The sequence below is a fragment of the Agrilus planipennis genome, unplaced genomic scaffold (assembly GCF_000699045.2).
Source record: "Agrilus planipennis isolate EAB-ADULT unplaced genomic scaffold, Apla_2.0 scaffold41, whole genome shotgun sequence".
NCBI classification, from domain to species: Eukaryota; Metazoa; Arthropoda; class Insecta; order Coleoptera; family Buprestidae; genus Agrilus; species Agrilus planipennis.
Window position 1 is genome coordinate 1,230,331 of NW_020442445.1, and position 25,944 is coordinate 1,256,274.

General features: G+C 34.2%; 6 protein-coding genes across 17 annotated transcripts in view; 4 read left to right on the top strand and 2 right to left on the bottom strand.

The window, feature by feature from the left end:
• LOC108733567 (sodium- and chloride-dependent GABA transporter ine) overlaps positions 1–3,357 on the top strand; it is an 18,893-nt gene extending 15,536 nt beyond the window's left edge. Inside the window, exons 4-11 of the mRNA XM_025980394.1 lie at positions 7–15; positions 373–592; positions 651–918; positions 979–1,207; positions 2,030–2,142; positions 2,201–2,341; positions 2,494–2,871; positions 2,996–3,357. Of these exons, the coding sequence (XP_025836179.1) occupies positions 7–15; positions 373–592; positions 651–918; positions 979–1,207; positions 2,030–2,142; positions 2,201–2,341; positions 2,494–2,871; positions 2,996–3,343 (1,706 nt within the window). The 3' untranslated portion in view covers positions 3,344–3,357. The remainder of the gene's footprint in view (positions 1–6; positions 16–372; positions 593–650; positions 919–978; positions 1,208–2,029; positions 2,143–2,200; positions 2,342–2,493; positions 2,872–2,995) is intronic.
• A 1,017-nt stretch (positions 3,358–4,374) lies between these two features.
• Positions 4,375–6,828, bottom strand: LOC108733568 (tRNA-splicing ligase RtcB homolog). Its single transcript, XM_018464756.2, has 8 exons — positions 6,597–6,828; positions 6,190–6,535; positions 6,001–6,135; positions 5,763–5,941; positions 5,362–5,697; positions 5,028–5,162; positions 4,798–4,962; positions 4,375–4,719 (listed from the first exon to the last, which is right to left on the bottom strand). The coding sequence occupies exons 2-8, from the start codon at positions 6,530–6,532 to the stop codon at positions 4,492–4,494; spliced, it is 1,521 nt and encodes a 506-aa protein (XP_018320258.1). The 5' UTR covers positions 6,533–6,535; positions 6,597–6,828; the 3' UTR covers positions 4,375–4,491.
• A 155-nt stretch (positions 6,829–6,983) lies between these two features.
• LOC108733573 (integrator complex subunit 12) lies at positions 6,984–8,378 on the top strand. Its single transcript, XM_018464760.2, has 4 exons — positions 6,984–7,397; positions 7,460–7,592; positions 7,659–7,818; positions 8,076–8,378. Exons 1-4 carry the CDS (start codon positions 7,111–7,113, stop codon positions 8,237–8,239), a joined length of 744 nt encoding a protein of 247 aa, XP_018320262.1. The 5' UTR covers positions 6,984–7,110; the 3' UTR covers positions 8,240–8,378.
• Positions 8,379–8,580: 202 nt separating this feature from the next.
• On the top strand, positions 8,581–15,800 carry LOC108733608 (vigilin). The gene is made up of 13 exons (XM_018464844.2): positions 8,581–8,658; positions 8,719–8,794; positions 10,011–10,226; positions 10,288–10,495; positions 10,554–10,976; positions 11,032–11,215; positions 11,277–11,846; positions 11,920–12,470; positions 12,568–12,765; positions 12,882–13,236; positions 13,331–13,825; positions 13,920–14,230; positions 14,320–15,800. The coding sequence occupies exons 3-13, from the start codon at positions 10,051–10,053 to the stop codon at positions 14,560–14,562; spliced, it is 3,714 nt and encodes a 1,237-aa protein (XP_018320346.1). The 5' UTR covers positions 8,581–8,658; positions 8,719–8,794; positions 10,011–10,050; the 3' UTR covers positions 14,563–15,800.
• Positions 15,801–16,466: 666 nt separating this feature from the next.
• LOC108733576 (protein transport protein SEC31-like) overlaps positions 16,467–25,944 on the top strand; it is a 260,375-nt gene continuing 250,897 nt past the window's right edge. Inside the window, exons 1-2 of the mRNA XM_025980436.1 lie at positions 16,467–16,820; positions 17,040–17,072. The gene's annotated coding sequence lies outside the window, so the exon portion shown is untranslated. The remainder of the gene's footprint in view (positions 16,821–17,039; positions 17,073–25,944) is intronic.
• Positions 17,608–25,944, bottom strand: part of LOC108733574 — a 78,383-nt gene continuing 70,046 nt past the window's right edge. For all 12 annotated transcript variants that reach the window (XM_025980428.1, XM_025980434.1, XM_025980433.1 and 9 more), the window contains 11 exons: positions 25,689–25,880; positions 25,213–25,575; positions 24,741–25,151; positions 24,467–24,679; positions 24,221–24,403; positions 22,054–24,165; positions 21,356–21,796; positions 20,080–20,318; positions 19,317–19,826; positions 19,063–19,246; positions 17,608–18,805 (listed from right to left, as the gene is read on the bottom strand). In XM_025980428.1, the coding sequence (XP_025836213.1) occupies positions 18,570–18,805; positions 19,063–19,246; positions 19,317–19,826; positions 20,080–20,318; positions 21,356–21,796; positions 22,054–24,165; positions 24,221–24,403; positions 24,467–24,679; positions 24,741–25,151; positions 25,213–25,575; positions 25,689–25,880 (5,084 nt within the window). In that variant the 3' untranslated portion in view covers positions 17,608–18,569. The remainder of the gene's footprint in view (positions 18,806–19,062; positions 19,247–19,316; positions 19,827–20,079; positions 20,319–21,355; positions 21,797–22,053; positions 24,166–24,220; positions 24,404–24,466; positions 24,680–24,740; positions 25,152–25,212; positions 25,576–25,688; positions 25,881–25,944) is intronic.

Here is a 25,944-nt window from a genome sequence, read left to right on the forward strand (position 1 = left end):
GTCCTCTATTTAAAGGTATCAGTTTAATAGTTTCCATTTTATAATTAATTAAGTACATTAAAAATTCTTTTACAAAATTATGAAATAATTGTTAACCATGACTTCAAAGAACTATTGTTATTATCAGCGGTAATTTACTTTAATTATACATATACTGAAGCCCTTGACCCACCTATTATTCCTCTTATTCATATGAATTCAAATTTTATTATTATAATTTGTGTAATTACGTAATTAATTTATTTTGAGCGATAAATTTATAAAATGCTATTCAATAAAAAGAGACATACAGGGCGTTTGAAGTAAAACTACTAATATATTTTTTACAATAATATAAATTTAATTATGTACTTACTTATTTTGTATTTTTAGGAGCTGGTTTGGCAAGTGTTGTAATTTCGTTTTTATTGTCCACATACTACAGTGTTATAATTGCTTACGGAATTTATTACTTTTTTTCGTCGTTCAAAGATGTACAACCTTGGGTGAAATGTGATAACAGATGGAATACTCTGGATTGTTGGGTGCCAAATAAGGGAAATCGTACTGTTGTAGGTGTTTACAGTAGAACACCAGCGGAAGAATTTTACGAGTTAGTTATTTCAATTTTTATCAACATTAAAAGATATTAATACATTTTTTTTTCGTAGTTATAAAGTGCTACAAATCAGCGATGGTATAGAACATCCTGAAGGATTAAGGTGGGAATTGGTAGCGTGTCTACTGTGTGCTTGGATTTTGATATACTTTGCAATTTGGAAGAGCATCAAATCTTCTGCTAAAGTGAGGTACCTTACCACGACTCTACCTTTTTTACTCATTCTTGTGTTTTTGGGAAAATCGTTGACTTTAGAGGGAGCCAATTTGGGAACAAGATATTTTTTCAAGCCCCAGTGGGAATTACTGGCAGATGCGAAAGTAAACAAATAATAAATGCAAAACCAATCATTATTTTCATTAATAAATAAATATGCCTAGGTTTGGGTTAATGCTGTAACACAGACATTCAATTCAATGGGAATTGCTTTTGGATCGATGATTTCCTTTGCTAGTTACAATAAATTTAACAATAATATTGTCCAGGACACTCTGGCAGTATCATTTGTAAACGCGGTCACTAGTTTATTAGTTGGAATTTATTCTTTTGCGACAATTGGGAACATTGCGTTGGAGCAAAATAAATCTATTGATGACGTTATTGCTGATGGTAAGTTTATATTAATTATTTTTTTTTTAGTAATCAACTTTAGGGCAGGTACATAGGTAATTTAAAATTTAAAATATCTTTAAATTGGTGGAAACAAAATCGATGCAGTGGTTGTAGAGTTATTGCTCCATAAATAAAAATACTAAAAATGCTATTATTAGACGGGAATGAATTTTTTGTCACCTAATAATAACTTCCGGTAACTGTGGTGGTGGTTAGAGTGTGTAAAAGTGCGAAAACTGGGTCAACCGGCGCCTAGCGATTTCATTCACATTTTCATTCATTAATTTAATGGGGCGGGGAGCAATAACCAATTCTGATAGGTCTGATTTAAAAACACCTGCAGCGGTAAGAAACTTAGTAACCCTCGGGACATGGTGGTTGTTGCATCGCACCTGACATTTAAGAGCACGATTATTTTACGTTTATTATTTTTTTTATCAATTTGACTTAATCTAGGGTTTATATATACACATTTACTTGAATTATGTTTGAAACTAATATCCTAAATTGTGTTATATCTATTAAAAAATATTTTGTCCTTGGTTGCGCCTATAATCTCTCTGCTGCTGTATTTTACATTATATTTACAAAATATGTATTTGTTCTGTGTTATTTTGATTTATTGCATGGAGTAAATGAAGAATAAATAAACTTTATCAAAAAGTAAATGTAGGTACACAGTTTTATAATAATTATTTATAAAAGTGGATACGTACGATGTTGTATAAAATTACTGTTTTATTTTTATACAAATATTTCGACTTATTAAAATAAATATTTTTCTAATGTATCATTTATTGAAATCATCTTTGTTTTTAGGACCTGGTTTAATTTTCGTAGTTTATCCCCAAGCAATGGGCAAAATGCCCGCTTCTGTACTTTGGGCTTCCTTATTTTTCTTTATGTTAATATGTTTGGGTTTAAACAGTATGGTAGGTTCTTTTCAAAGAAATTATTAGAATCGAAATAATGCACTTTATTAATTTACAGTTTGCCATTGTAGAAGTAGTTGTTACTTCAATACAAGATGGGTTTCCTGACTGGATTAAAAAACATCTTCTTTGCCACGAAATGTTAGTTTTGGTTATTTGTGTGGTATCATTCTTTTGTGGATTACCCAATGTTACAAAGGTACAAAATAATAAAATATTTCCAGACTACAAGACTGCGAACTTTTTATTATATTTTATATTATTAAAAAACTTCCTTAAATGGTAGTTACATTTTAAAACTTATTAAACATACGTAATTTTTGTTTTTAAAGAAAAAATTATATATTTCAGGGTGGAATTTATTTCTTTCAATTGTTGGATCATTATGCAGCTTCTGTGTCTTTGATATATCTGGCGTTTTTCGAAGTGGTAGCTGTGGCATGGTTCTATGGAGTTAAAAGATTATGTGATAACATTAAGAGTATGACTGGACACACCCCTAATTTATTCTTTAGGTTTTGTTGGCTTTTGGCGGCACCTCTTTTAATCCTTGCTATTTGGATTTCCTGCCTCGTAGGATACGAATCCCCAACGTACAACAACGGTCAATACGAATATCCAGTATGGGCAAGAGCGCTAGGCTGGACTATTTCAAGCTTATCAATAATTGCCGTACCTCTCTTTGCGATTTACGTGTTTATGAAATCGCCGGGGAAGACCCTTTTAGAGGTATGTTGAAGAACATTTTCCTTTAATTTAATTCTCGCTCTCATACGTTTCATGGGCTGCTGTGGGGTAGTTTTTGCTTATAGCTTCATCTTGAGCACAATTGATAAAAAAAATTGTTTTGTAGAAATTCAGGAACAGCATTCAGCCAAATATATTCGAATGTCCTAAATGTGGGAATTTTGTTTGCGATCACATGGACGATAATGACGACGAGGAGGAGTTTCAGCCAATTTTAATTAATCCGAATAAAAGCGACATAAATATCGTTGGCAACGGTTCTTATAAAACTTCAAAAAACCCCAGTGAAACAAATATGAAAATCTCTTCCGACAAATTAGATAGAAAGACGAGTACGTATGAAAACGTTAACGATGATAATGTTTATCACACTATAGAATACGATAATAAAAATTCGATTAACGCAAAATGTAGCGACACATGCAGTTGTAGCTCCCATTTTACGGATAAATAGCAAACATAATAGAACAGATTTAATAATAGAAAAGGGACCAATTAATACATAATACATTTTAGGTAGCTTATTAAAGTTGCTTATTAGATCTCTTTTTAGTGGACCAATCTAATAATACCTATTTACGATTAGAGTACACCTACCTAAATCATCATGTAGAATTATTTTGTAATAAATGAAAAATGCAAGCCCTACATTAATTGTCAAAATAATAATTTCACTGCATAAATTGCATGGTAATGTATTGTGCTGTACAAGAACAAGGCTACCAGACCAAACGGCTGATAGTTCCTCTTTTTCGTACTTCCTATCTCAGCGAGCACCAACTTTATTAATGTAAATGATAGAATAGGGTGTATAACTTTCGCTTACGCGTTTACTTCACATTCACGAAATAACTCTCACAGTCCTACATACGCACTTTCCGACTAGAAAGAAGTTACATATCAGCAATTTTATTTTCCATACCAAGATTATTTGGATAGTATCGACATTTACATTATATGTAGGGTGTACTTATCATTAGATATTATTTTCTGTGATCACAAGTTTTTGTTAAATAGTTACTGAAGATGGAATTGATAATAAAAATACTTAGTATTGTAGTGTAAAATTATAAGTAGTTACACTTATGAAAGATCTGATCACCCCTTTCCATTTTTTCAGAAATTATGTCATATTTGTGATAATAATAAAAATATTAATTTGTATTGGTTTTTGCAATTTAATTACAATNTGATTATTTTTATTCCAATTATTGATTTAAATTTCATATAAAACTGAATTTATTATGAAATATCACGCATAGAAAAGACCTTTTAGAGTTGATTTTTCTCGTTTATTTTGGTTGTATTCAACATTTATGAGGAAATTATACATATCTATAATTAACAAAGTAAACATATAAAATATTTTAGTTTCATTTAATCTACTTGATAGTAATTCAGAAGTAGTGTTTGCATGGGTTGCAAGTACATGTACAATACATCAAATTAAAGGTCTCATTTTACTTATTACCAAATAATGCACTATTAAGTGAATGTTTCATGTTTATTCATAAAAGATAAATTCTATTACAAAAAAAAAATAAATACAAGAACTTATTAATGTTTTTACAAAATGTAGGCCACACTTCTTTTATTAAAACATTAGCCTTTAATAACTGCAATCGGTCTTAGTTTGATGCATTTTTTGCTGATTCCTGCAGAGTGACAAGTATTAACAACGTCAGTAACATTTTTATAAGATTCTGGGGCCTCTTCCATAACCAGCTTCGGAGATGCTACTCGAATTGATATTCCCATTTCCTCCAGTTTTGCCAAAACATCGGTGTAATCTAAATTACGTCTCGATTTTGCTCTTGATAATGCTCGACCCTACATATTAAATAAAAAAAAAATTAATTACAAAAAACGTGAAAGATAATTAAGAACCAATATCAAAAGTGTTCTTACTGCTCCGTGACAAGTAGACCCATATGTCTCTATCATTCCTTGCTCAGTACCCGTTAAAACATAGCTGCAAGTACCCATCGTTCCCCCAATTAGTACCGGTTGGCCAGTTAATTGGTAATCTACTGGTATTAAAGGATGATTTGGTGGAAAAGCTCGGGTCGATCCCTAAAAAATGTATAAAATCATTAAAAAATGTTTTTAAGAAAAATATGTGCAGTAAAATAACTCACTTTTCTATGTACAAGAAGTGTCTTTAATTTACCATCTACAACATGTTCTTCAACTTTTGCTATGTTATGAGATACATCGTATATCACGTGCATGTCTAAATCGTCTGGAGTTGTTTGAAATTGTTTGGCAAATGCCTAAAAGTAATAAAAATTATAGTTTTATAATTTTAAAAAGTATAATGGTTTTAATCAATATCAAATTGGTTTCAAATTTGTTACAAAACTTAAAAACATGCATTCTGCAAATTACTTTTAAAAATATTTCTTACCTTCTTATCCTTCTTATTGATTGATTCACAATTTGAAATGCATTTTCAAAAAAATTAATTCTTACCTGTCTAGTTAAGAAAGTCATGGAACTTCTGTTAACCCATGCAAAATTAGCAGCAGCAGCCATGGACTTTAAATAATCTTGTCCTTCTTGAGAGTTAATCCTGGCACAAGCTAGTTGCCGATCGTTTGTTTCTATTTTGTCTCGACTCATTGCTTTCTCCATCTGAACTAATGCATCTGTTGCAACTTGATGTCCAAATCCTCTACTTCCGGAATGGATCATTACACAAACTTGGCCTTTTTCTTCAATCCCCATTTTGCATGCAGCCCATTTGTCATAAATTTCATCTACTACTTGGATTTCTGCATAATGATTACCAGCACCCAAAGTTCCCAACTAAAGATGTAATAGTTTATTTAAAACAATCAAATAAACTGAATTTGTTTTATTAATATTAATACCTGTGGTAATCCTCTTTTTTTTGCCCTAAAACTAACTTTATTTGGATCTGCATTTAACATACGACCATATTCCTCACAATGCTCTTTATCTTCTGCCCAAACATATCCTTCACGAAGTGACCAATCCATGCCCATTTCTAAAGCTTCTTCCAAATCTCTAGCATTCATTGGAATTATACCTGATTCAATATTTTGGATCAAAAAAATATAAAATTAAAAAAAATCTTGAATTACTTACCTTTTGAACCCACTCCTACAGGAATGTGATCAAACAGACTCTGAGCCAACTGTTCTTTTACAGGTGCAACATCATTTTCAAAAAGATTTGTACGAAGTAATCTTACACCACAATTGATGTCGAAACCAACACCTCCTAAAAAATTTTTAGTTTTAAAAATGTTCTATTAACAAATAATTTCATATATACCTGGTGAAACTACCGAATTAGGGTCATTCATATCAAATGCTGCCATGTTACCTATGGCAAAGCCATATCCAGAATGAACATCTGGAAGTCCTATAGACTTTCCAACAATACCTGGAAGAGCAGCAACATTTGCTATTTGTTTAACTCCTGGCAAAAAACCTCCAGTCATGCCAGGTCTACAAGCATTTTTCAGTTCATCTAACATTAATTTTTCCAACGTTGAGTTAACATAAAATACGCCTTCCACATTCATGTTGGGCTGAAAGCCTTTTTTAATTTTCCAGCAGTATGGATTTAGTTTTTCCATGTACTTCAATTCTTCTTCGAACTTTCGTACTACCATTTTCTGTAATTGATGAAGCAATTTCATAATAAATTCACATAATATAAACAAAATCTGATCTTACCGGTTTTTTTTGTACTGGATTTCAGCAGTAATTCTTTCTAATTCGGGTGAAATGATGTTAGTATGCGATGTTCAACTTTCCTTAAAACAACTTATCATAATTATTATATTTGGGTAATTATTATTAATTAATTCAATTATTCCTTTTGGTAATGAAACATTAAAAATTGAAAGAACAAAACTGTTCAAAATACAAATTAGTTAAGGTTAAAGTCATAGGTTAGAGGCATAGATTAAAGCTGTCAACAGAGACAATCTATGACTATATCTATGACAGTGAAAAATCATGGATAAATGTTCGATTAATCTATGGTTGTATTTATGGAATGTAATCGTAAACAGAATCTATGGTACTCAATTAATGACTGATTAATGACGTAATCAACATTTGAACTTTTTAGGTTATCTTGACTGTTAACAACATTCGATAAATAATACATTGTACCTTAATTTATAGTATTCCACTATTATACCTCTAATAAAACTTGGGTTCAACCCTGTTGTATAGTGTAATCATGTCTTTAAACGATTTAGACCCTTATTATATTAAATCTATCAGTGCTCTTCATTCCTACAGTTTTTTAAGTGGTGAACCGTGTGATTTACAAATATATCTGGAAGATGCAATAAAAAATAAATCGGGTTTAAATAAGGAACTGTCGAGTATTATTTCTACTGCTGTTAAACAAAATAGGCTAGATGAAATTAAACCTCATATTAATGTGCTAGAAGAAAGTAAGACTGCCTCTAGTTCAGATAATGAATTGGAAGAACTCATGGATCTCATGTGTATTGTTTGCAAGTAAGAAAGGAAACTTTATGTTTTGATCATGTATTGATTAATGTAAATATTCTAAATTATAGTGAAATGGATGTAGGTGCAAGAAACCGCCTATTGGAATGCAGTGGTTGCCATGCTCTGTATCACCAAGAGTGTCACAGACCTCCCGTTACTTCATTAGAGTCAGATGGTACATGGGTTTGTCAGAATTGTAAGGTAAACTTTGAGTTTTATAACATAGATATTATACAGTATGAACTATTTATTGCTATATATTTACAGGATGCTAAAAAATTAAAGAGAAGTCCTATGCATGCATCTCCATCTAGGGTTCCCTCCCCTTTGTCATCTTCTTCATCTAAGTTGAAACTTTCAACCTCTCAGATTAGAAGCAGTACTTCACCTTTGTATAAAAGTGGTGGATCTAATAAGTCTTCACCAAGTATGTAATCATTACACTGTCATTTTAAAAGTTTTTGAAAAGCTAGTTTTATATCTTTTATTTGTTTAATATATCTCGGGCTTATTTCATCTTATATAATATAGGAAAAGAAATATGTAACAAAGGTAAAAACAAAAACATTTACTAACAAGTTTTTCATCTTATAGCAAATTTTTAATTCAGTGTGATTATATATATTGTTCTTTATTGAAAAATTGATACCAAAATATTATAATATTAATTAATTATCTTTTTAGTTTCTTGGGAAGAAACATCAGGCAAATTATCTCATTCTGGAAAATCTCCTTCTAATATTTCTTCTTCAAACTGCGTGACTCCTAATATTAATATCATAAGTGCAGACAAAAGACTTCAAATTATAAAAAAGAAAGCTGCTAAATTTCATGACAAGCGTAAATAATAAGTTTTATTACTTTTATATGTTGTTACATAATGAGTACTAATAAATGTAATATATTTATAACTGTTTAGGATTGTCTAGATATTATCACATTAAGTTATAAACATAATTGTAATTTAAACTTTTTAAAAAATTAAAAGGACCACTTGATTTATTTGGTATTGCTTAATTTAATATTAGTAATTCACTTTTAATTTTTGCTTATTATATTCCCATGAATGAAATTACTTTATAAATATGGGCTTACATATTTCAAAAAATTGTTTTTCAAAATGTTTGAGTACAATGAGAGCGACATCTAGCATTCAATAGTTAAACATCTGCCAAGTAATTTACGTAACATAAAATGTCATCGAAATATGTAGAACCTGATACAAAGCATTTTTTCTCGTTTTCTCACATTTTACGTTTGGAAGTCGGTAGGTGAATGTTCACATGTGCTTCGATAAAAATACTTTATTTGCAAATTTTATTTACAGAAAGACACCAGGAAAAACTGGAGAATCCAAAAACGTCAAGGTATTTCTAGGACGGATTTTCTGTTTTTACAGTACAGTAAGTACATTTTCTTGTTCAAATAGATAATTTTATATTCGAATCCGTGACACGTCGACCATCATTTTAGAAATGGTGCTTATCGCTTTTTAAATTTGTGGAGTGTAACATCTGGAATTCTTTTAACTCTATTCCGAATAAATTAACTTTATAAAAAGTATGTAATATTCATTACTAGTATTTTTTGCGACCATATGTTTAAAGTAATGAGATTGCATTTTTATTTCTCTAATGAAATTAAATCAAGTAGAGCTTCACAAATATATATTTTTTTTGTTTGATATATATAAATTTTAGAGGACCATAAAAGAATATAATACTTAGATTTTATAAAATTTTCAGAAAATAGTTGTGGTATTTTTTAAGGAATATGAGCAACTTTCTTAAAATAAACAGTTAGGTATGATTAACTTTTTGTTGGTCTAAAATCAATGCAATTAGGCACTTTTTACATTATTCCTAATTTTTTTTAACTAAATCAGGTCAATGCCCTTGTGCTGCTAAATCTATGCAGTGCTTTCAATTTAATAAAGTTTTGAAAAATTTTGCAAAAGTGCCTATAGTATATAATGTGATTTATTTCTACAATCTTGAATATATGTAAATTAATTTTTGAGGTGTTTGATATTGTTATTGAAATTGTTGCAAATTTTTTATTCTTAAATTTCTGTTTTTTGTAACATTAATTTTTAATTTATTAATAGAGCATGTTGTCTTGTAGGTATGTGTTTTAACTGTTTACTTTGTACAATATATAATATTAACAATATTTTGTCAGATTGTTTACTACATCTTTCAATAAATAGTAATAAGTTTATTTTCTCCTTTTATCTATAACACTTAAACTTTCTATTTGTTTAAGTAGACAACAAATCATTACATACATAGAACTTGTACTTTTCTGTATAGTTATGCTGAAGGTCCATTAGGTATTCATCATTAATTTCAAACTATTTTAACTATTAGCTGCAGGTATTTTACCAATTAGTGCTTCAACAGCAAGGTCATAGCACTGATAAACTTTGTTGATTTTTGAAAGATAATTTCACTTCAAATTGAAAATTAATATAAAAGTAATAGATTAAAAGTTAACTAAAGATGTAGGACTATCTCTTTCGCAAATTTTAATTTTTTTCTCATTTCTATTTGCATTCAATTAAAGCAACTTTGTTAATCTGACTTACTTGGTTGAAGTTGTGTTTTCTTTGTTATTTAGTGTTGCTGTAAGACTTGGCGCGACACAGGACACCCCCAAAATGCAGCAATCAGTGATTGAAGAGGGAGCAGCTTACGAACCATCCATTTGTAGTTATGATGCCCTTTTTCCAGCCTTACCAGAATCTAATTTCAACAATGCAAATACGAATAATTCAATGGGACAGAGCAACAACAAGATGCGAGTTGGCTCGTCCATTATCACTCAAGTTTTCAAGTATATTTTCAATATTTAATAGTAGTTATTTTCACTAAAATTTATATTTGTTGTATAATAGAGTCCCATTTAGCGAAAGAAAACTGGATTATAGCGAAAAATTCGGCGAGGGAGAATCATTAGTGATGTGTGCTAACATTATGAAAGAAACAGGTGCTCATATTGAGATATCTTCCAGTAGAGATCAGTCTCTCACATTTCTAGTAACAGGAAAGCAAAATGAAGTTTTAGAAGCCCGAAGGAAGATTTTGACTCATTTTCAAACTCAAGTCAGTTACTTTATTATAATTTTATTACATTTTTGTTATTTCTATATAATATTTAAAGGCTGTCAAACAAATCTCCATTCCGAAAGAGCATCATCGTTGGATCTTGGGCAAAAAGGGAGAACGTTTGAAGGAATTAGAAAAAGTGACAGCAACTAAAATACAAGTGCCCAATGTAAACGATATGTCTGACGTGCTTACCATCACAGGTACTAAAGAAGGAATCGAAAAGGCTGAACACGAAATTCGCGTTACATCTGATGAGCAGTCAAAGAAGGCATTTGAGAGAATTAACATTCCTAAAATATATCACCCGTTCATTCTTGGCGCCTTCAACGAAAATCTAAACGCAATGATTGCGGAAACTGGGGCCAGGATCAATGTGCCTCCCCAATCTGTCATGAAGGATGAGATTGTTATTGCAGGAGAAAAAGAAGGAGTATTGGCAGCAAAAGCCAAAATAGAAGCTATTTATAAAGACATGGTGAGTGAATCATTTAAAAAATCAGAGAAGTGTAATTATTTTTTTCTTAATTTAGGAAAAAAGATGCACCACTGTCTGTGTTGAGGTACCTAAGTCTCAACATAAGTATGTTATTGGACCAAAAGGAGGCACCATTGCAGAAATTCTTCAAACTACTGGTGTAAGTGTCGAAATGCCATCAAATGACTCCAGCACTGGTACAATCACATTGAGAGGTCCTCACGACAAATTAGGTCATGGTAAGCTAATTTACAGGGCGAAAGTATGTGGGGTTGTATTTCTATCAGTAGTTTCTTGTAGCTTTGAATAAAGTGTATGAAAAGGCTAATTCGGTACGATCTACCGATGTTGAGGCTCCTTCCTGGATTCACAAATATATAATTGGACGTAAAGGTGCTAATATAAAAGATATCACACAGAACTTACCCAAGGTCCATGTAGAATTTACTGATAAAGAGAAAATAAAGATTGAAGGGCCACCTGAAGAGGTAGAAAAAGCACAAGAACAGATTGAAGCTCTTGCAAAAGATTTTATCCAAAAATTAACTTTTGCTGAGATCCATATTGATCCACGATATTACAAACACATCATAGGAAAGAACGGGGCAAATGTGAACAGAATGAAAGATGAGACAGGATGTATAATTAATATTGACGAAAGTGGACTTGTCAGAATTGAAGGTAGTCGTAATGGAGTCCAACAAGTCAAAGAGGAACTTGAAGAAAAGGTTTCAAAGTTAGAGAACGAAAAAGAGAAAGATGTCATAATTGAACAGAGACATTATAGGAATCTCATTGGTGCCAAAGGAGAGAAAATAAGGGAAATCAGAGAGAGATTTAATCAAGTTCAAATCAACTTTCCTGGTCCTAGTAAGTTACCACTTTTTCAAATTATGTAAGTAAAGTGTGATATTTCCCATTTACAGTTTTGCTTTTTTTTAAGGCGATAAAAGGGACGTGGTAAAAATCCGAGGTCCTAAGGAAGACGTCGACAAGTGCCACAAATACTTAGTTAAACTAGTAAAGGAATGGAATGAATCCTCCTACCAAGTTGAAGTGCCTATATACAAAAAGTTCCACAAGTTTATAATTGGAAAGGGGGGCATGAACATACGCAAGATACGTGAAGAAACTCAGACAAAAATTGATCTTCCCGCTGAAGTAGACAAAAATGATGTCATAACAATCACCGGTAAGAAAGAAAACGTTGAAGAGGCTAAGGAGAAAATAAGAAAAATACAGGAAGAGCTGGACAATATTGTAACTGTCGATATAACAATACCTCCAAAATTTTATAATTCCATAATAGGAGCTGGCGGAAAGCTTATAAGATCGATAATGGATGAGTGTGGTGGAGTCAGCATAAAATTTCCTAACACTGAGAGTAAGAGTGATAAGGTTATGATTAAAGGACCCAAGGAAGACGTCGAAAAGGCTAAACAACAACTGTTAGAATTGACTAATGAAAGACAATTGTCAAGCTATACAGTTGAGGTAATTTCTATATTTTTTTTTATTAAAAGTTTCTTCTTTATATTGATTATCATTACTTGTCCGTCAATTGCTATATGTTTTTATTCCATTTTTTCAGGTAAGAGCTAAACCTCAACATCATAAATTCTTGATAGGTAAGAATGGTGCTAATATAAAGAAAATTCGAGAATCAACTGGCGCTAGAATTGTTTTCCCGTCCAACGATGATGAAGACAGAGAACTGATTACTATTATAGGAAAGAAAGAAGCTGTTGAGAAAGCTAAAACTTATCTGGAAATTTCCATTAAGGATATTGTAAGTTTATCTTCCTTTTTTTTAATAAAATAAATTCAAACCTAAGAATTTACTATATCGTATAAAATCAAATTCAGTTTTTATTTTAATTTTAATAATATAATTTTTACGTGAAGGACAACATCGTTGAAAGCGAAATGACCGTCGATCAACGTCATCATAAACATTTCGTTGCCCGTAGGGGTGAAGTTTTACATCGTATCACCGATGAATGTGGCGGTGTGATGATATCTTTCCCCAGGCCAGGAATAGAAAGTGATAAAGTTGTATTAAAGGGTGCGAAGAACTGTATTGAGGCTGCTAAGGCTCGAATAGAAGAAATAATCACTGATCTTGAATCAATGATCACAATCGACTGTATCATTTCTCAAAGACATCATCGTACAGTCATGGGAGCAAAAGGCCAAAAAGTACAACGAATTACTGCTGAATATGAAGTGCAAGTTAAGTTCCCTGAAAGAAATAACATGGGTGAGTAATATTTTTATATTACATTAATTATTATAATTTGTTATTTATTTCGTTTGATCTTGAATAATGAGTACTTGTATTTTTAAATTTTTAGATGAGTATTTTCCTCTTAATGGTCAAGTTAATGGAGACGCCGAGGCCGAATCAGTTCGTCAATGTGACGTTATTCGTATTACTGGCAAGGAAGAAAACTGTTTGAAAGCCAAACAAGCCCTTTTAGATCTCGTGCCAATCACTATAAATGTTGATGTTCCGTTCGAATTGCACCGTTCACTAATAGGACAAGGAGGTCGCGAAGTTAGAGGGTTAATGGACGAATATGATGTGCATATTGTCCTCTCGCCTGCTGAACAGAAAGAGGACATAATAAAAATAACTGGAACTCCTGAAAATGTGGAAAGGGCGAAATTGGCCGTTCAAGAACGCGTCAAAGAGCTTGAACTTGACCGGAAAGACAGAGAGCTAAGGTCTTTCACGTTGAAAATTGAAGTTAATCCTGAATATCATCCAAAAATTATTGGACGTGGGGGCGCCATTATCAAGAAAATTAGGAACGACAACGATGTGCAGATAATTTTCCCCAAGAAAGGCAAGTGACTGTAAAGTGAAAATTCAAAATGTTATTGAATTAATGGTTGAATTTTATTAAATAATTGTTGCCATTCCTTTCTTTTTGTTTGTAGGTGATCCAGAAGAACATGTTATAACAATTGTGGGCTACGAAGAGAATACCAAAAGAGCATCGAACGATATAATGAAGATCGTTAACGAACTTGACGAAATGATTCGAGAAGAGATTTTCATTGATTCACGCGTTCACTCGCGACTGATCGGGTCCAGAGGACGCAATGTTAGAAAGATTATGGAAGATTTTAAAGTCGACATCAAGTTCCCTAGACCAGATGATCCCGATCCAAGTGTTGTAGTGATCAGCGGCCAAGAGGAGAACGTAGCTGACGCTAAAGATCATTTGCTTAATTTGGAAGAAGAATACGTAAGCTTTTCTTGTCTATTCGATTTTTGTATTGATATTAAAACGTTGTGGTGTCTTATTTTCTAATTATGCATTTTGTATTATTTCAGATGCAGGACGTACAGGAGCAAGAGCTCCGAGATAGTTACCGTCACTCTTTAAGCAACGCGTTTAACGAGAGTCCTAGAGACAAGAAAACAGACGATAGCGGTTTTGTTGTACAGGGTGCCCCCTGGGAACAACGTGCTCCGAATACTGCAAGTGTGACCGAATTCCCATCTTTTGGAGGCGGAAGCGGTACTCAGGAAGTACAAGCGTCTCCCGTTTCTGGTGTCTGGGGATCCAGACATTGAAATTATTAATCGTTTCTATTCTAATGCCATACTGTAAGCGTAAAACAAAACCAGAACATCGGTGGCAGTCTTTTATTAAGACTTAGAAAAACAGGAAACAATAATAATAATAGTAATATTAATATTAAAAAGTGATCAATTTTTATAATGATAATACACGCGTAATTTTTTTAATTGTGTTTAGAGCATTGGTTGGTTGGTTCGTACTTTATTGCTTAAACAAAGAATAAATTTCTTCAACTTTTTGTTGTCTGTGATAAAAGAGCAAGACACCACTGCAGGTAGACAAAACCTTATTAGTTTTCTTTATTATTTGTTCATGATTCTTGCCGAATTTATAATTTCATTTTCATTTAAAGTGACAACGGTGTTGATATAGTTTTTTTGGTGCCGTTGTTTAATCACTGCCAGAAAAATATTCAAAAATAAACCGATTTGTGACATTGGTAACGGGCAATTATGTATATGCAATCAACCACAGTTACTTTTCTTGAAATTACTAGTGCACTAATTATATTGTTTGATTTTGCAGCTTAAACATTATCTTGCGAATTTTTGAAATTATTGTGGAAGTTCAAATTTTGATATATTTTTTAAACGTGCTTATATGATTTTTCGCATTTTTAATTGGTGCCAAGTGGTTGATTGGGTAAACGAAAAATCATTAACTGGTGTTGAATGATTAGAAAACTTTTGGCCTTCGGTGGCTGCGTCCTCTTTTTCACTGTTTGCTGCATTGATAAATAATTGGCTTGGCTAACGTTAAATGGACTTTGAAAACGGAAATGATTTTAAACACAGTCGAAATAGGATTTCACATACGAATTTTAGGTCTTCCTCATCTTGTCGGTTGAGCAGTTGTTACAAATAAGGAAAGCTCATCGACACGATTACAAAGGGCCTAACCGCGTCTCACATCAGAATGGAGATGTCGTCGATGATATTATGCATAACTTACTATGATTAAATACAGTTTACTACTGTTAATTAATTAATTGATTAATTATTACTGCTATCATTTAATAACAATTAGTTTTTTTTATATGTATATATAATCAGTTATATTTTTCATTTTAGTCAGTTATGTGTGTGGTTGCGGCCTGTGTGACCACGTAATTTTCTATATAGCTATGCAAAACGTTGTAAGTTTCCTAAAAATATTTTTTCATTGAGTATATTAATATATAGAAAATGTTGTTTTAGCTAATGTCTGGTTTTATTAAACGTTTTCTTTGGGATTTTGTTGCAATACTTTTCCTTTCCCTTCTTTAATACTTGTTTTTGTGTGCTCTTGATAAAAATTAAATAACGGTTAAGTTAAAAATATGTTTTCACGTATTTTTTGCTTCATCAGAATGCAAGAATTTGTTTTGATTAATAAAGCATTTTAGTGATAAGTAGCCTCTTTTTTTTGTTTATTAGGAATTTAGACTATAGACAGATTAAATAGGCATAGAGAAGAATAAAAGAAGTTAGATAATATAAACTCAGATAAAGAAATGGTTACAAAACATTCTAAAATTTTTCGGCCTTACTTTTGTTCTTTTTAATTATCCTGGCTTTTATAGTGTTTATTTCGCCCTTTAACAATTTTAAAAAGAAAAGGAAATTGCATTTCTAAAACTAATTAAAACAAGAAATAAAATGTTAATATTGCATGTATATTGTAGATTTGATAGGTATGTGAATTTTTTACAGTATATATAGTAAAAAGAAGTAATAACACTTATTAGTTAGGATAATTGAATCTTACCTGTATGCGTAAAGTGTTTTATTTACTAATAAATTAAAAAATAACAATATTAAAAGTATTTTAAAACTCCGTTGTAAACTCGCATAATTTTTGACTGATACTGTACAGTTAGAAAAGTGTCTTCTTATTCTTCTCTACTCTTTACTATTTCTCTTTGTCGGTTGTACGTACTATCTTCATTCTATGTTCCTTTCTATCTCTTTCTGATTGGGTAGCGATTCTCGAAAGATGTTTTGTTTGACCGGCATTTGTGGAAAATATGTGAATTTTATTTCAGAAATAAGTACATCGTTGTATAAAATAGTAACGCGATGATTATGTCGGTGTTGTTTAATAATTTCATTTGTTGTAGTGTTGTCATTGCGAATGTATACGCGTCAACGGTGTATTTTGATTTTTATGCGGTAATTTTGATAAACAATAATTAATGTAGATTAAAAAGTGAATTGATAGTGGTGATAATGGACAAGCGTGGTCGGCCATTATGATATTTTTAAGTGTATAGGTATGCATGTGTATTTCTTACCTCTTGAATTTTATGATTACTTAATATAAATTTTTGAATAATTGTCAGTCTATTTTTAATTTCATTCAGTACCTTGCATTGTTATCTACTATTTACTAATTATTTATGTAATTAGTCTATTAATTTAGTGTTTTTAAGTGGATTTTGCATAGTATGTGGAGTAACTTAGCCATTAACAATTTTTTACTTTTTTTTCAGATAACTGCAACTTGATGTCGGAAAAGCAGATGGGTAAGTCTTCATTTATGACTGATTTATATGATTGTCCAGTTTTGGATAATTTTTTTGCACTATCCTTGGTTTGTACCTATTTGCGTTTTCTTTAGGTAACGATTTTCACATTCAGGGTGGTTTGTAACTCGAAATTTCAGCTTGTAACTCTAAATGTTTATTGAATTGCAACCTAACTCAATCCCAACCTAAGTTCAGGCAATTTTAAGGGAGAACAGAAGTACTACACCACTCATTTCGTTCTTGTTGTCTTTACCTACTGTAACCTTATGATTACAACCACTCGAACGAAATCATTAAGTTCAATTATGTTGTAGGACTCTTGTCCTTTCCTAAAATTGCCTTAACTTAGGTTGGGATTGAGTCGAGTTGCAAATCGACATTTTAACTTGTAACTCGAAATTTTAAAAAAGGTTTATGCTTGGACCTTTTACGTTTTTGTAAGTATTCACTCAGTCTACAATATTTTACAATTAAGTAGTCTTTCTTCATCGGCATTAAATGTTTTTATTAAAGGTGTATAACAAACAAACACTTTTTTAATAAATCGTTTATTTAAAGCAAAAATTAATTATCACAATTTTAACAGTTAATATTGAGTTACAAAACAGTATCGAAAAAATAACATTAATAATTTTAGTTAGTTTAGTGAGTGGGTTTTAGGACTTAACAGGAATTAAATGTAATGTTTTTTTGTTCGTTCATAAAAAATAAAACCAAGCGTCTTTTAAACAGTAATAAACGTCATAGTACGACAAAAATTAAATAAAAAATGACTAAATTATCGTCCTAAGTAAAATCAGTCAGCACCAATTTAGAACACTTTGGACATAGCATAATTTCATTCATTCAACATTCATTCTTTATACAATATATAAAAAGTAGTCTTTTAACATTGCTAAATCTTCCAAAGGCTTCAAAGTTAAGTAATAGGAAAATATCTAATAATTTCTATGAGAAAGAAAGAATGCACCAAAAAAATAAACAAAAAAGTTACAAAATGAGTTAATTTTTTATTTTAATTTTGTAGCAATTTAGTTCAGGACAGAAACCACCACCAATTTAGTTTTCCCATGTTATTTGATATTTAGCCAATGGAAAAGATAGTACGAAATGTATAACGACCCTTATGTTATTTAGTAATTTGAGTTATGCAGGGTCTTTACACATTCTATTCACTAACAAAAGGGAAAGTTTACAGTTGTAATTCATCGTATCTGTCGGAGTGAGTAGACTTTCGATTAAAAATTTAAACTGTAAACTGACCTTTCGAAAAAAAAAAAACCAATATCGTACGATATGCTTCGAATCTAGCAAAAAGTTGTGTTCATTAAACAAGAGTATTTTTGTTTTCCTTTTGTTCTAACCGAATTCAATATTTACAAATTGTATTAATTTTCTTGATTTCTTCGGTTTACAAGGCAGCGTCATCGTTATCTAAAGCTACGTATCGGTTTGATAAATACTTAATCTAATATCTACAAAATTATTCGTTAATTACGTGAGGTAATCAGGACTTGGTTCTGCCATCGGTTCGGGGGTTGTGAACAGAGGGTTGGGAAATTCGGGAGGATGCGGCAATGGACCGCTAATCTTCGGCTTTCGGCGATAGGCCATTAGCCAGCACGATACTGCTACGGCTATGGCTACTAAGGCCAAAAGGGCCGTCAAAACTAAAGCTATTATGAATCCAACAATTGAGACGCAGATATCTTCCACTCTTTGAGCACTTGCTGTTAAAATAATAAAAAAATGCACTTTTAATTCGATACAAAAAAAAAATAAATATTGGATTATTTAATGATATTTTTAAACAATTGTGATATGTACCTTCTAACTGGACGGCTGTTTTTGCTTTTGCCCAGTGTTTTATTTGATTTTTATAATAAAAGCAGTCATAAATTTTTTGATTAATTAAATTAACGATAATATAAGTTTTTTGTGACTTTATGTATTGGTAAACGATTTGTTTAATTGCAAAATCTCCTACCTTCAGAATAATCTGCGGGGCGTTCATCCCTTCTTTCAAATGTTAGGATTGCGTTTGATTGTATAGTTATTTCTTCTCTCAATTGACCGCTCATTAAATCATTCGCTTCTGCTACATCGGTTGAATTTTCATCACCAGCGTCTCTTTTTCTTCGTCCAAACGCATTGTATCCGCGGCAATTGACCTGCGCAAAAATAATCACGTTTTTTCGAGTGAAATATGAAAGAATGATCAAAAGCATAGGAAATACTTACGGGTTGACATCTGCCGAAACAAACGCGGATGTTACATTGGAATCTGATGTTGTTGCTGCTGGGGAATTTGAATGCGTTAAAACTGGCCAATAAGCTTTGAGTATCGGCGTTGTATTCCCATTCGCCGAAAATGGTCGGATCGGTGGCACATCCGTTTTCATCGGTTACTAGATATTCGTTTTCTACTTTGTCTCCCATTGTCTTAGCGACGCAGCTCCTTGCGAATCCTCCGTATATCGATCCTGGTTGTACGTCGACTTGTAACATCAGATTGTCTCCAATTTCCGCAGAGTTCACTTCGTCACCGGTTTGAGTCACAATTTTCATGGTACATACTGGAGGTGGTCCGGTATTGGCTATCGTTCCCGCAGTTGTAAGCATTGATACGTTGAATCCTAGAGTGATGTTCTGTTCTCCTGTTTGGTAGACACATTTTATGTGGTACGCTTGGGCTTTGTAAGTGACCAGTTTCGGATGTTTTTGGATTACGAGAACGAAGCTTGCTTGACCCTAAACATAAATTAAGAAGATGCTCAGATTGGCCTTACACTACACCAGCTGCCTTTTGGGGGTTCCCCCGTGAAAAATTTTTATAACTTAATCTATGATACCTGTTCCTGTAGACCTTAGTGGAATGATGTTTAAGCTAAAATCTTTGCGAAAGAATACACTTTCGATGCGAAAAGAATTTTGATGATATAAGTAGCAATTTAGAACAAACAAACTGATAAAAATTACCTTGATATTGTACCACACAACTTACATTGACATGTATGAGTCCGCAGTTACCAAATTGGACTTTAAATATTTCTGTTCTTGGTTCTGAATATTCTGACGGTAGAGATATTATTCTCCTACATTGTTCATCCTTGCTGTGTCCTTTGACGTATAGGACACCATTGAAACCTTGTTCTGCTATGCGGATTTTAACTTTGACTCCGTCAGAAAGACAGCTCACGACGATTTCTGGTGGTGGGAAATCTTTTCTGGATGAATGCGATACTGAAAAGAAGAGTTTGATTTTCACAAGACATTGGTTAAGATAGGTAGGGATGAGTTACAAAGATGGAAAAGTGATACTTAGTTTGTATAAAGAGCAACAAGCAGTTATAGAGCTGGGGTTGCAACGTAGAGAAGTAAATATTAGAAAGAGAGTCAGACAGGGATGCACACTGTCACCGCTACTTTTTAATCTATACATCGAAAACGCGATCAACATCATTTAAGACAGATGTGCAAGGGCAAAAAAAATAGTATGCTTAGATGTGCAGATGATATAGCAGTATTAGCATCTAGCAAGGAGGATAGCATTAAATAAAATGGAAGCGGTACTGACAGATCACATGAAAATAAATGAAAGTAAAACTAAAATACTGGTATGCAAGGGAAGAAAAAGTAGAGAAAGAGCGAATGTAAAGGTAGGAGACGAAAAATTAGAAGAAGTGGCTGATTTTAGATACATAGGAAGTCAGATAAGTGAGGATGGAAGAAGTAGTAGGGATATAAAGCAGAGGATAGCGCAGGGTCGTGTCGCCTTTAATAAAAAGAAGTCATTTCTATGCTCGCGAACGGTTAATTTAGAAATTCGAAAAAGGTTGTTAAAGGTGTATGTTTGGAGCACGGCGTTGTACGGGTGCGAAACATGGACAGTGGGCGCGGCGGAAAAGAAAATGTTAGAAGCGTTCGAAATGTGGTGCTATAGGCAGATGATGAGGATAACGTGGGTAGAAAAGGTTAGAAATGAATAGGAGAACAGAGGACTCCATGGAAGTCAATAAAAAATAGGCGAGATAGGTTGGTAGGACACCTTCTTAGGCATGAAGGTCTAGTCAGAGACATACTAGAGGTAGAAACAGGAGTTGAGAGGGTTAGTTAGATTAGATGTTCGCAAATAGTTAAGGATGAGGGTTGTTCTAGTTTTAGAGAAATGCGAAGTTTAGCTTAGGATAGCAGAGTGGAGGTTCGTGTCCAACCAGTCTTAGGACTGACGACCTTATGATGATGATGATTGGTTAAGAAAAATTTCACTTAATACTTACTGCATTTCTTTTCAGCGTCTCCCACATAATCCGGTCTACACTGACACATACCACGATGACGGGTGGCATTACAGAATGCATTTTCCCCGCATATTTTATCGATACACGCGTCTTCGCATGTTTTTGTTGTTGGTTTACATAATTTGTCGTCAGAACAATCATCATCGGTCTCACATTCGGGTTGTACAGGTGTCGGAATGCATTTTCCTTCTTTGTTCAATCGGTAACCGTGTTCTGTTGGGCACACACAGTTTCCTCGTTCGTCTATAATGAAACCGCGTTCCAAATCGCACACGCAACGACCTGATTCGTCTATTTTAAATCCTTGTTCAGGGAGGCAAGGAATACAGTCATCATTATCGTTAAGGGCTCGAGGAGGTGGACATATACATCTACCGTCAGATGTCCGAATGTAGCCCTTGTCTATCCTGCATTCTGTTACTAGAAAATAATTTAAGTTATAGATAAATAGTAAAAATGCAATAATTAAGGATTAAAGTATTTGGTGGTAAATTTTACAGAAAACCTAGAAGAAATTGCATATTTCCTACCTTAAGTTCTGGGGTAGGGAACGAAACATTAATATTAGAAACGTAGAAATGGAAAGTTGGAACCATCAGCCAAGAAAGATTACGGTTTGATAAGATTTTGTGAGGGTTGGGGATATAAATAAGTGAAATTTTCAGTAGGATGTTTACCTTTATCGCATCGGACAATTGCGTTCCCTTGATATCCAGGTAAACATTCGCAAACCATTGTTCGAACGGGTACAGTGTTAGCAACTTTACATTTGGCATTGATTCCGCAGGGTTGGGTGGCATTACAAGGATTGACACAATCGCTTTCGATACAGGCAAGTTCTAGAGGGCAGTCGGAATCGATTTTGCATTTTTCTTCAATTTTTGTACACTTCATATTTTCATCGTTAACATATCCGGGTGGACAGGCGCATTGTGGAATGTGATTGTAAACTTTGCATTCAGCGCTCTTGTCGCAAATGTCGCCTTCCGCACAAGGGTTTGCGCATTGCTTATTAATACAAGCGCGATCGGTTGGACAGTCGGAGTTACTGCGGCAACCTGCTGCAACACAGGAAATCGCCGGGTCACCCCTAAGTCCAGGCGGACAGTCGCAAATGGCTCGATGATTTACCGGATAGCACACAGCTTTGGTGCCACAAGACGAGCCGTCAGGAGCGCAAGCAGGAACGCATCGTTGGTTTACGCAAGTGTGTTGACTTGAACAGTCGTCGTCACTTCTGCATCTTACAAGAACGCATTCGATTTCTGGATTTCCTTCAAAACCAACTTTACATGAACAGATAGGTTTATGGTTTCGGATGGTACATTCCGCGTTACTACCACAAGTGCAAGGGTTTCTACATAGGGCATTGATACAAGCTTTGTCACTCGGACATTCACTGTCAGCAACGCAAGCGCCAATTTCTTTGACCGATGTTGTTGGTCGACACGTTCCTTTTCCGCTACTAATGTATCCTGGTGGACACACGCATATCATTGTTCTTAACGGAATAGATGGAATAACCTTGCATTCAGCGGGTCTTTGACAGGGTATTAGTACTGAACACGGTTCTTGACATTTTCGATTTAAGCAAGCTAAAGTATTTGGACAATCACTGTCTTGTCGGCATTCGGGTTGAGGCTCTAGGTGGCAGTCGATGTAGGGATTACCGTTATATCCGGATGGACATTTACAGAGGGAAATGTGATTTTGGACTTTGCATTCCGCCCTCGATGAGCACGGATTGCTGTGTACGCAGGGGTTAACACATTGTGCGTTTACGCATTGTCGATCGTGTGGACAGTCGCTGTTTGATCTACAACCGATTACCAAACATTTATCGTAAGGATTTCCTCTAAAACCACTCAAACAACGACATTGTGCCCTGTTATTATACGTAAAGCATTCCGCGTTAGAACCGCAGGGGTCTTTTACTAAACAGGGATCGATGCAATTAGCATTAATACAAGCCCTTCCTGAGCCACACTCTGAATCAGATCTGCATCCGACCGTATGACAGGCAATATTGGGATTTCCGTCGAAACCGTCTTTACAAGAACATATGGGACGGTGATTTTGAACGAAGCATACAGTATGAGTACCGCAATTGCAAGGGTTTCGACATATTCTATTAACGCAGGCTTCGTTGTCGGAGCAATCGTCATCTGAGGTACATCCAGGTGGTACTGGGATAATGACAGGTAGACATTCGCCGTTATCGTTTGACATCCAACCTTCCGGACAAGTGCAAGTCAACGTTCGAACCGGAACGGTATCCACTGCATTGCAGGATGCTGTCCGGTGACATGGTGATAATTTGCTGCATGGATTTTCGCATTTGTTATTGATGCAAGCAAGTTTACTTGGACAGTCCAGATCTAGTTCACATTCGGGTCGTTCAGCAACAGTTGTAATTGGTAAACAGTATGATAGTGGATTTCCTTCAGGGAGATGAGGTGGACATTGGCAACCAGCGGCATGATTTTGAACGTAACAAATTGCGTTTTCAGCGCAAGGTGGATTCGCGACGTTGGTGCAGGGGTTGACGCAATGCTTTTCTAGACATGCTCGATTGTTGGGGCAATCGGAGTCTATGCTACATTCCACCCGTTCACAGAGGTTAAACGGATTTCCGGAATATCCATCGGGACACCTACAAAGAGCCCTATGATCGCTTCCAAAGCATTCTGCATTTCTCGCACAAGGATTTTCAAGTATACACGGATTTAGGCATTGTCCATTGTAGCATTGCTTGTCGCTTTCACATTCTGAGTCTGAACGACATCCAACTGAAACATAAATTCGTGATTAGTCGTTCGGGTGTGTAGCGGTTAACTAACTTACGTTTCACACAACCATTGTCCGGATGTCCAGAGTATCCTGGCTTACAGAAGCAGATAGGATAGTGATTTGCAACTGTACACTCTGCATTTGGTCCACAATTGCAAGGATTTACGCAAAGTTCGTTTACGCATGCTTCTGTGCCGGTACAGTCGGAACTAGACTTGCAGCCAACTGTTAAACTCGCTAAAATATGGAAAAGGTTGTTTTGACACAGTTCGAAATAGTGTATGATAAGGTAAAACTTACGAGCTATGCATTCCACTAATGGGTTCCCTTGGTATCCTTGAGGACAACTGCACTTTGGTTGATGATTTCTAACTGCACAGAAAGCTCCGAATCCACACGGTTTATCAGTTACACAGGGGTTTATACAAATATCATTTCTACAGCCTTTGTCCATTGGACAATCATGGTCAGTACTACATTCAGGTATGGGAAGGGGTATAGGCAATTTGACTTCTGTAAAATATTTTTGTTAATTACTTAAGATATAGATCCTAGAAAATATCATCAAACAAACCTCTAGTGCATTCGATATGGGGATTTCCGCTATAACCGGTCGCACAAGTACAAACAGCCTGGTGATGTAATGAGCTACATAACGCGTTGTAACCGCATATGTCTACTTTGCAAGCTTCTATACAGTATCCTGTTCTGCACTTTTCCTTATCACTACAGTCGTAGTCTGTGTGACATTGTAGTTGAACAACGGATTTGCAGTGGCCTGTTTCGTCAACGAAAGTGTCCTGTGGACACTTGCACATGACTGTTCTCAGTGGGGAGCTGTCTGTGACACTGCACTCTTGGTCAGAGGAGCAAATGTTGGTGACAGTACAAGGATCTTGGCATATGGTGTTGATGCACGTAAATTGGGATGGACAGTCTGAATCAATGCGACACATCGGCGTTGGAATTGGAATTGGTAGAGGTGCTAAAGATGTAAAGACTAAGTTGTAAAAACAGTATCAATAAGTAAATTGATTTTGACTTACCGGAACATTGTACGAATGGATTGCCGGTGGTTCCAAATGGACAAGAACAAATCGGTTGATGATTTCGACCAACACAATGTGCTGTTGTGGCACAAGTGTCGTCGTTGCATACGGGTCTGCATACTCTGTTCAAACGGTCACACGCTTCGTGGTCAGCGCAGTCTTCATTGTATTGACATACCCCTGCTATGCAAGATATAAGGGGGTTGCCTTGGGTACCAGAAGGACATTGGCAACGGGGGAGATGATTTTGTACAACGCATTCGGCACCACGTCCGCAGGAGTGTGTGACACATGGATTGACGCAGTTTTTGTTAATGCACGATTTATCGTAAGGACACTCGGAATCGGTGGTACATTCCGCTGTAAAAAGTTGAAAATATTTATTAATGTTTTAGTTAGTGCCATAACAGATTTTGCCAGAGAAAAGGATTATTAATTGTAAAATTGTAAATAAATCTGTAACAATTTCTTACGTCTATAACACTGCAGTTGTGGATCTCCACCCCAGCCGTCTGGGCAGACACATGTTGGTCTATGCTGGGTCACGCGACACTGTGATCCAGTTCCGCATGGGCTTAAAATGCAGGGATCTTGACAATGAGTGTTGATGCAAGCTTTGTTAATGGGACATTCCGAATCGGCTTTGCACTCCACAGCAATCGATACTATGAATTAAAAAACAATTACGTTTTAATATTTGTTAAAAAAAATATTGAGTATTCAAAAATA

Coding starts and splice junctions, on each gene's coding strand:
- LOC108733608 (XM_018464844.2), top strand. CDS start 10,051: ATGCAGCAATCAGTGATTGAAGAGGGAGCAGCTTACGAACCATCCATT. Junction 11,847..11,919: donor AATCAACTTTCCTGGTCCTA/GTAAGTTACCAC, acceptor CTTTTTTTTAAG/GCGATAAAAGGGACGTGGTA. Junction 12,766..12,881: donor AAATTTCCATTAAGGATATT/GTAAGTTTATCT, acceptor TTTTACGTGAAG/GACAACATCGTTGAAAGCGA.
- LOC108733568 (XM_018464756.2), bottom strand. CDS start 6,532: ATGGTAGTACGAAAGTTCGAAGAAGAATTGAAGTACATGGAAAAACTA. Junction 6,136..6,189: donor TAATTCGGTAGTTTCACCAG/GTATATATGAAA, acceptor AAAATTTTTTAG/GAGGTGTTGGTTTCGACATC. Junction 4,963..5,027: donor CACTTCTTGTACATAGAAAA/GTGAGTTATTTT, acceptor TACATTTTTTAG/GGATCGACCCGAGCTTTTCC.
- LOC108733573 (XM_018464760.2), top strand. CDS start 7,111: ATGTCTTTAAACGATTTAGACCCTTATTATATTAAATCTATCAGTGCT. Junction 7,398..7,459: donor CTCATGTGTATTGTTTGCAA/GTAAGAAAGGAA, acceptor TCTAAATTATAG/TGAAATGGATGTAGGTGCAA. Junction 7,593..7,658: donor GGGTTTGTCAGAATTGTAAG/GTAAACTTTGAG, acceptor ATATATTTACAG/GATGCTAAAAAATTAAAGAG.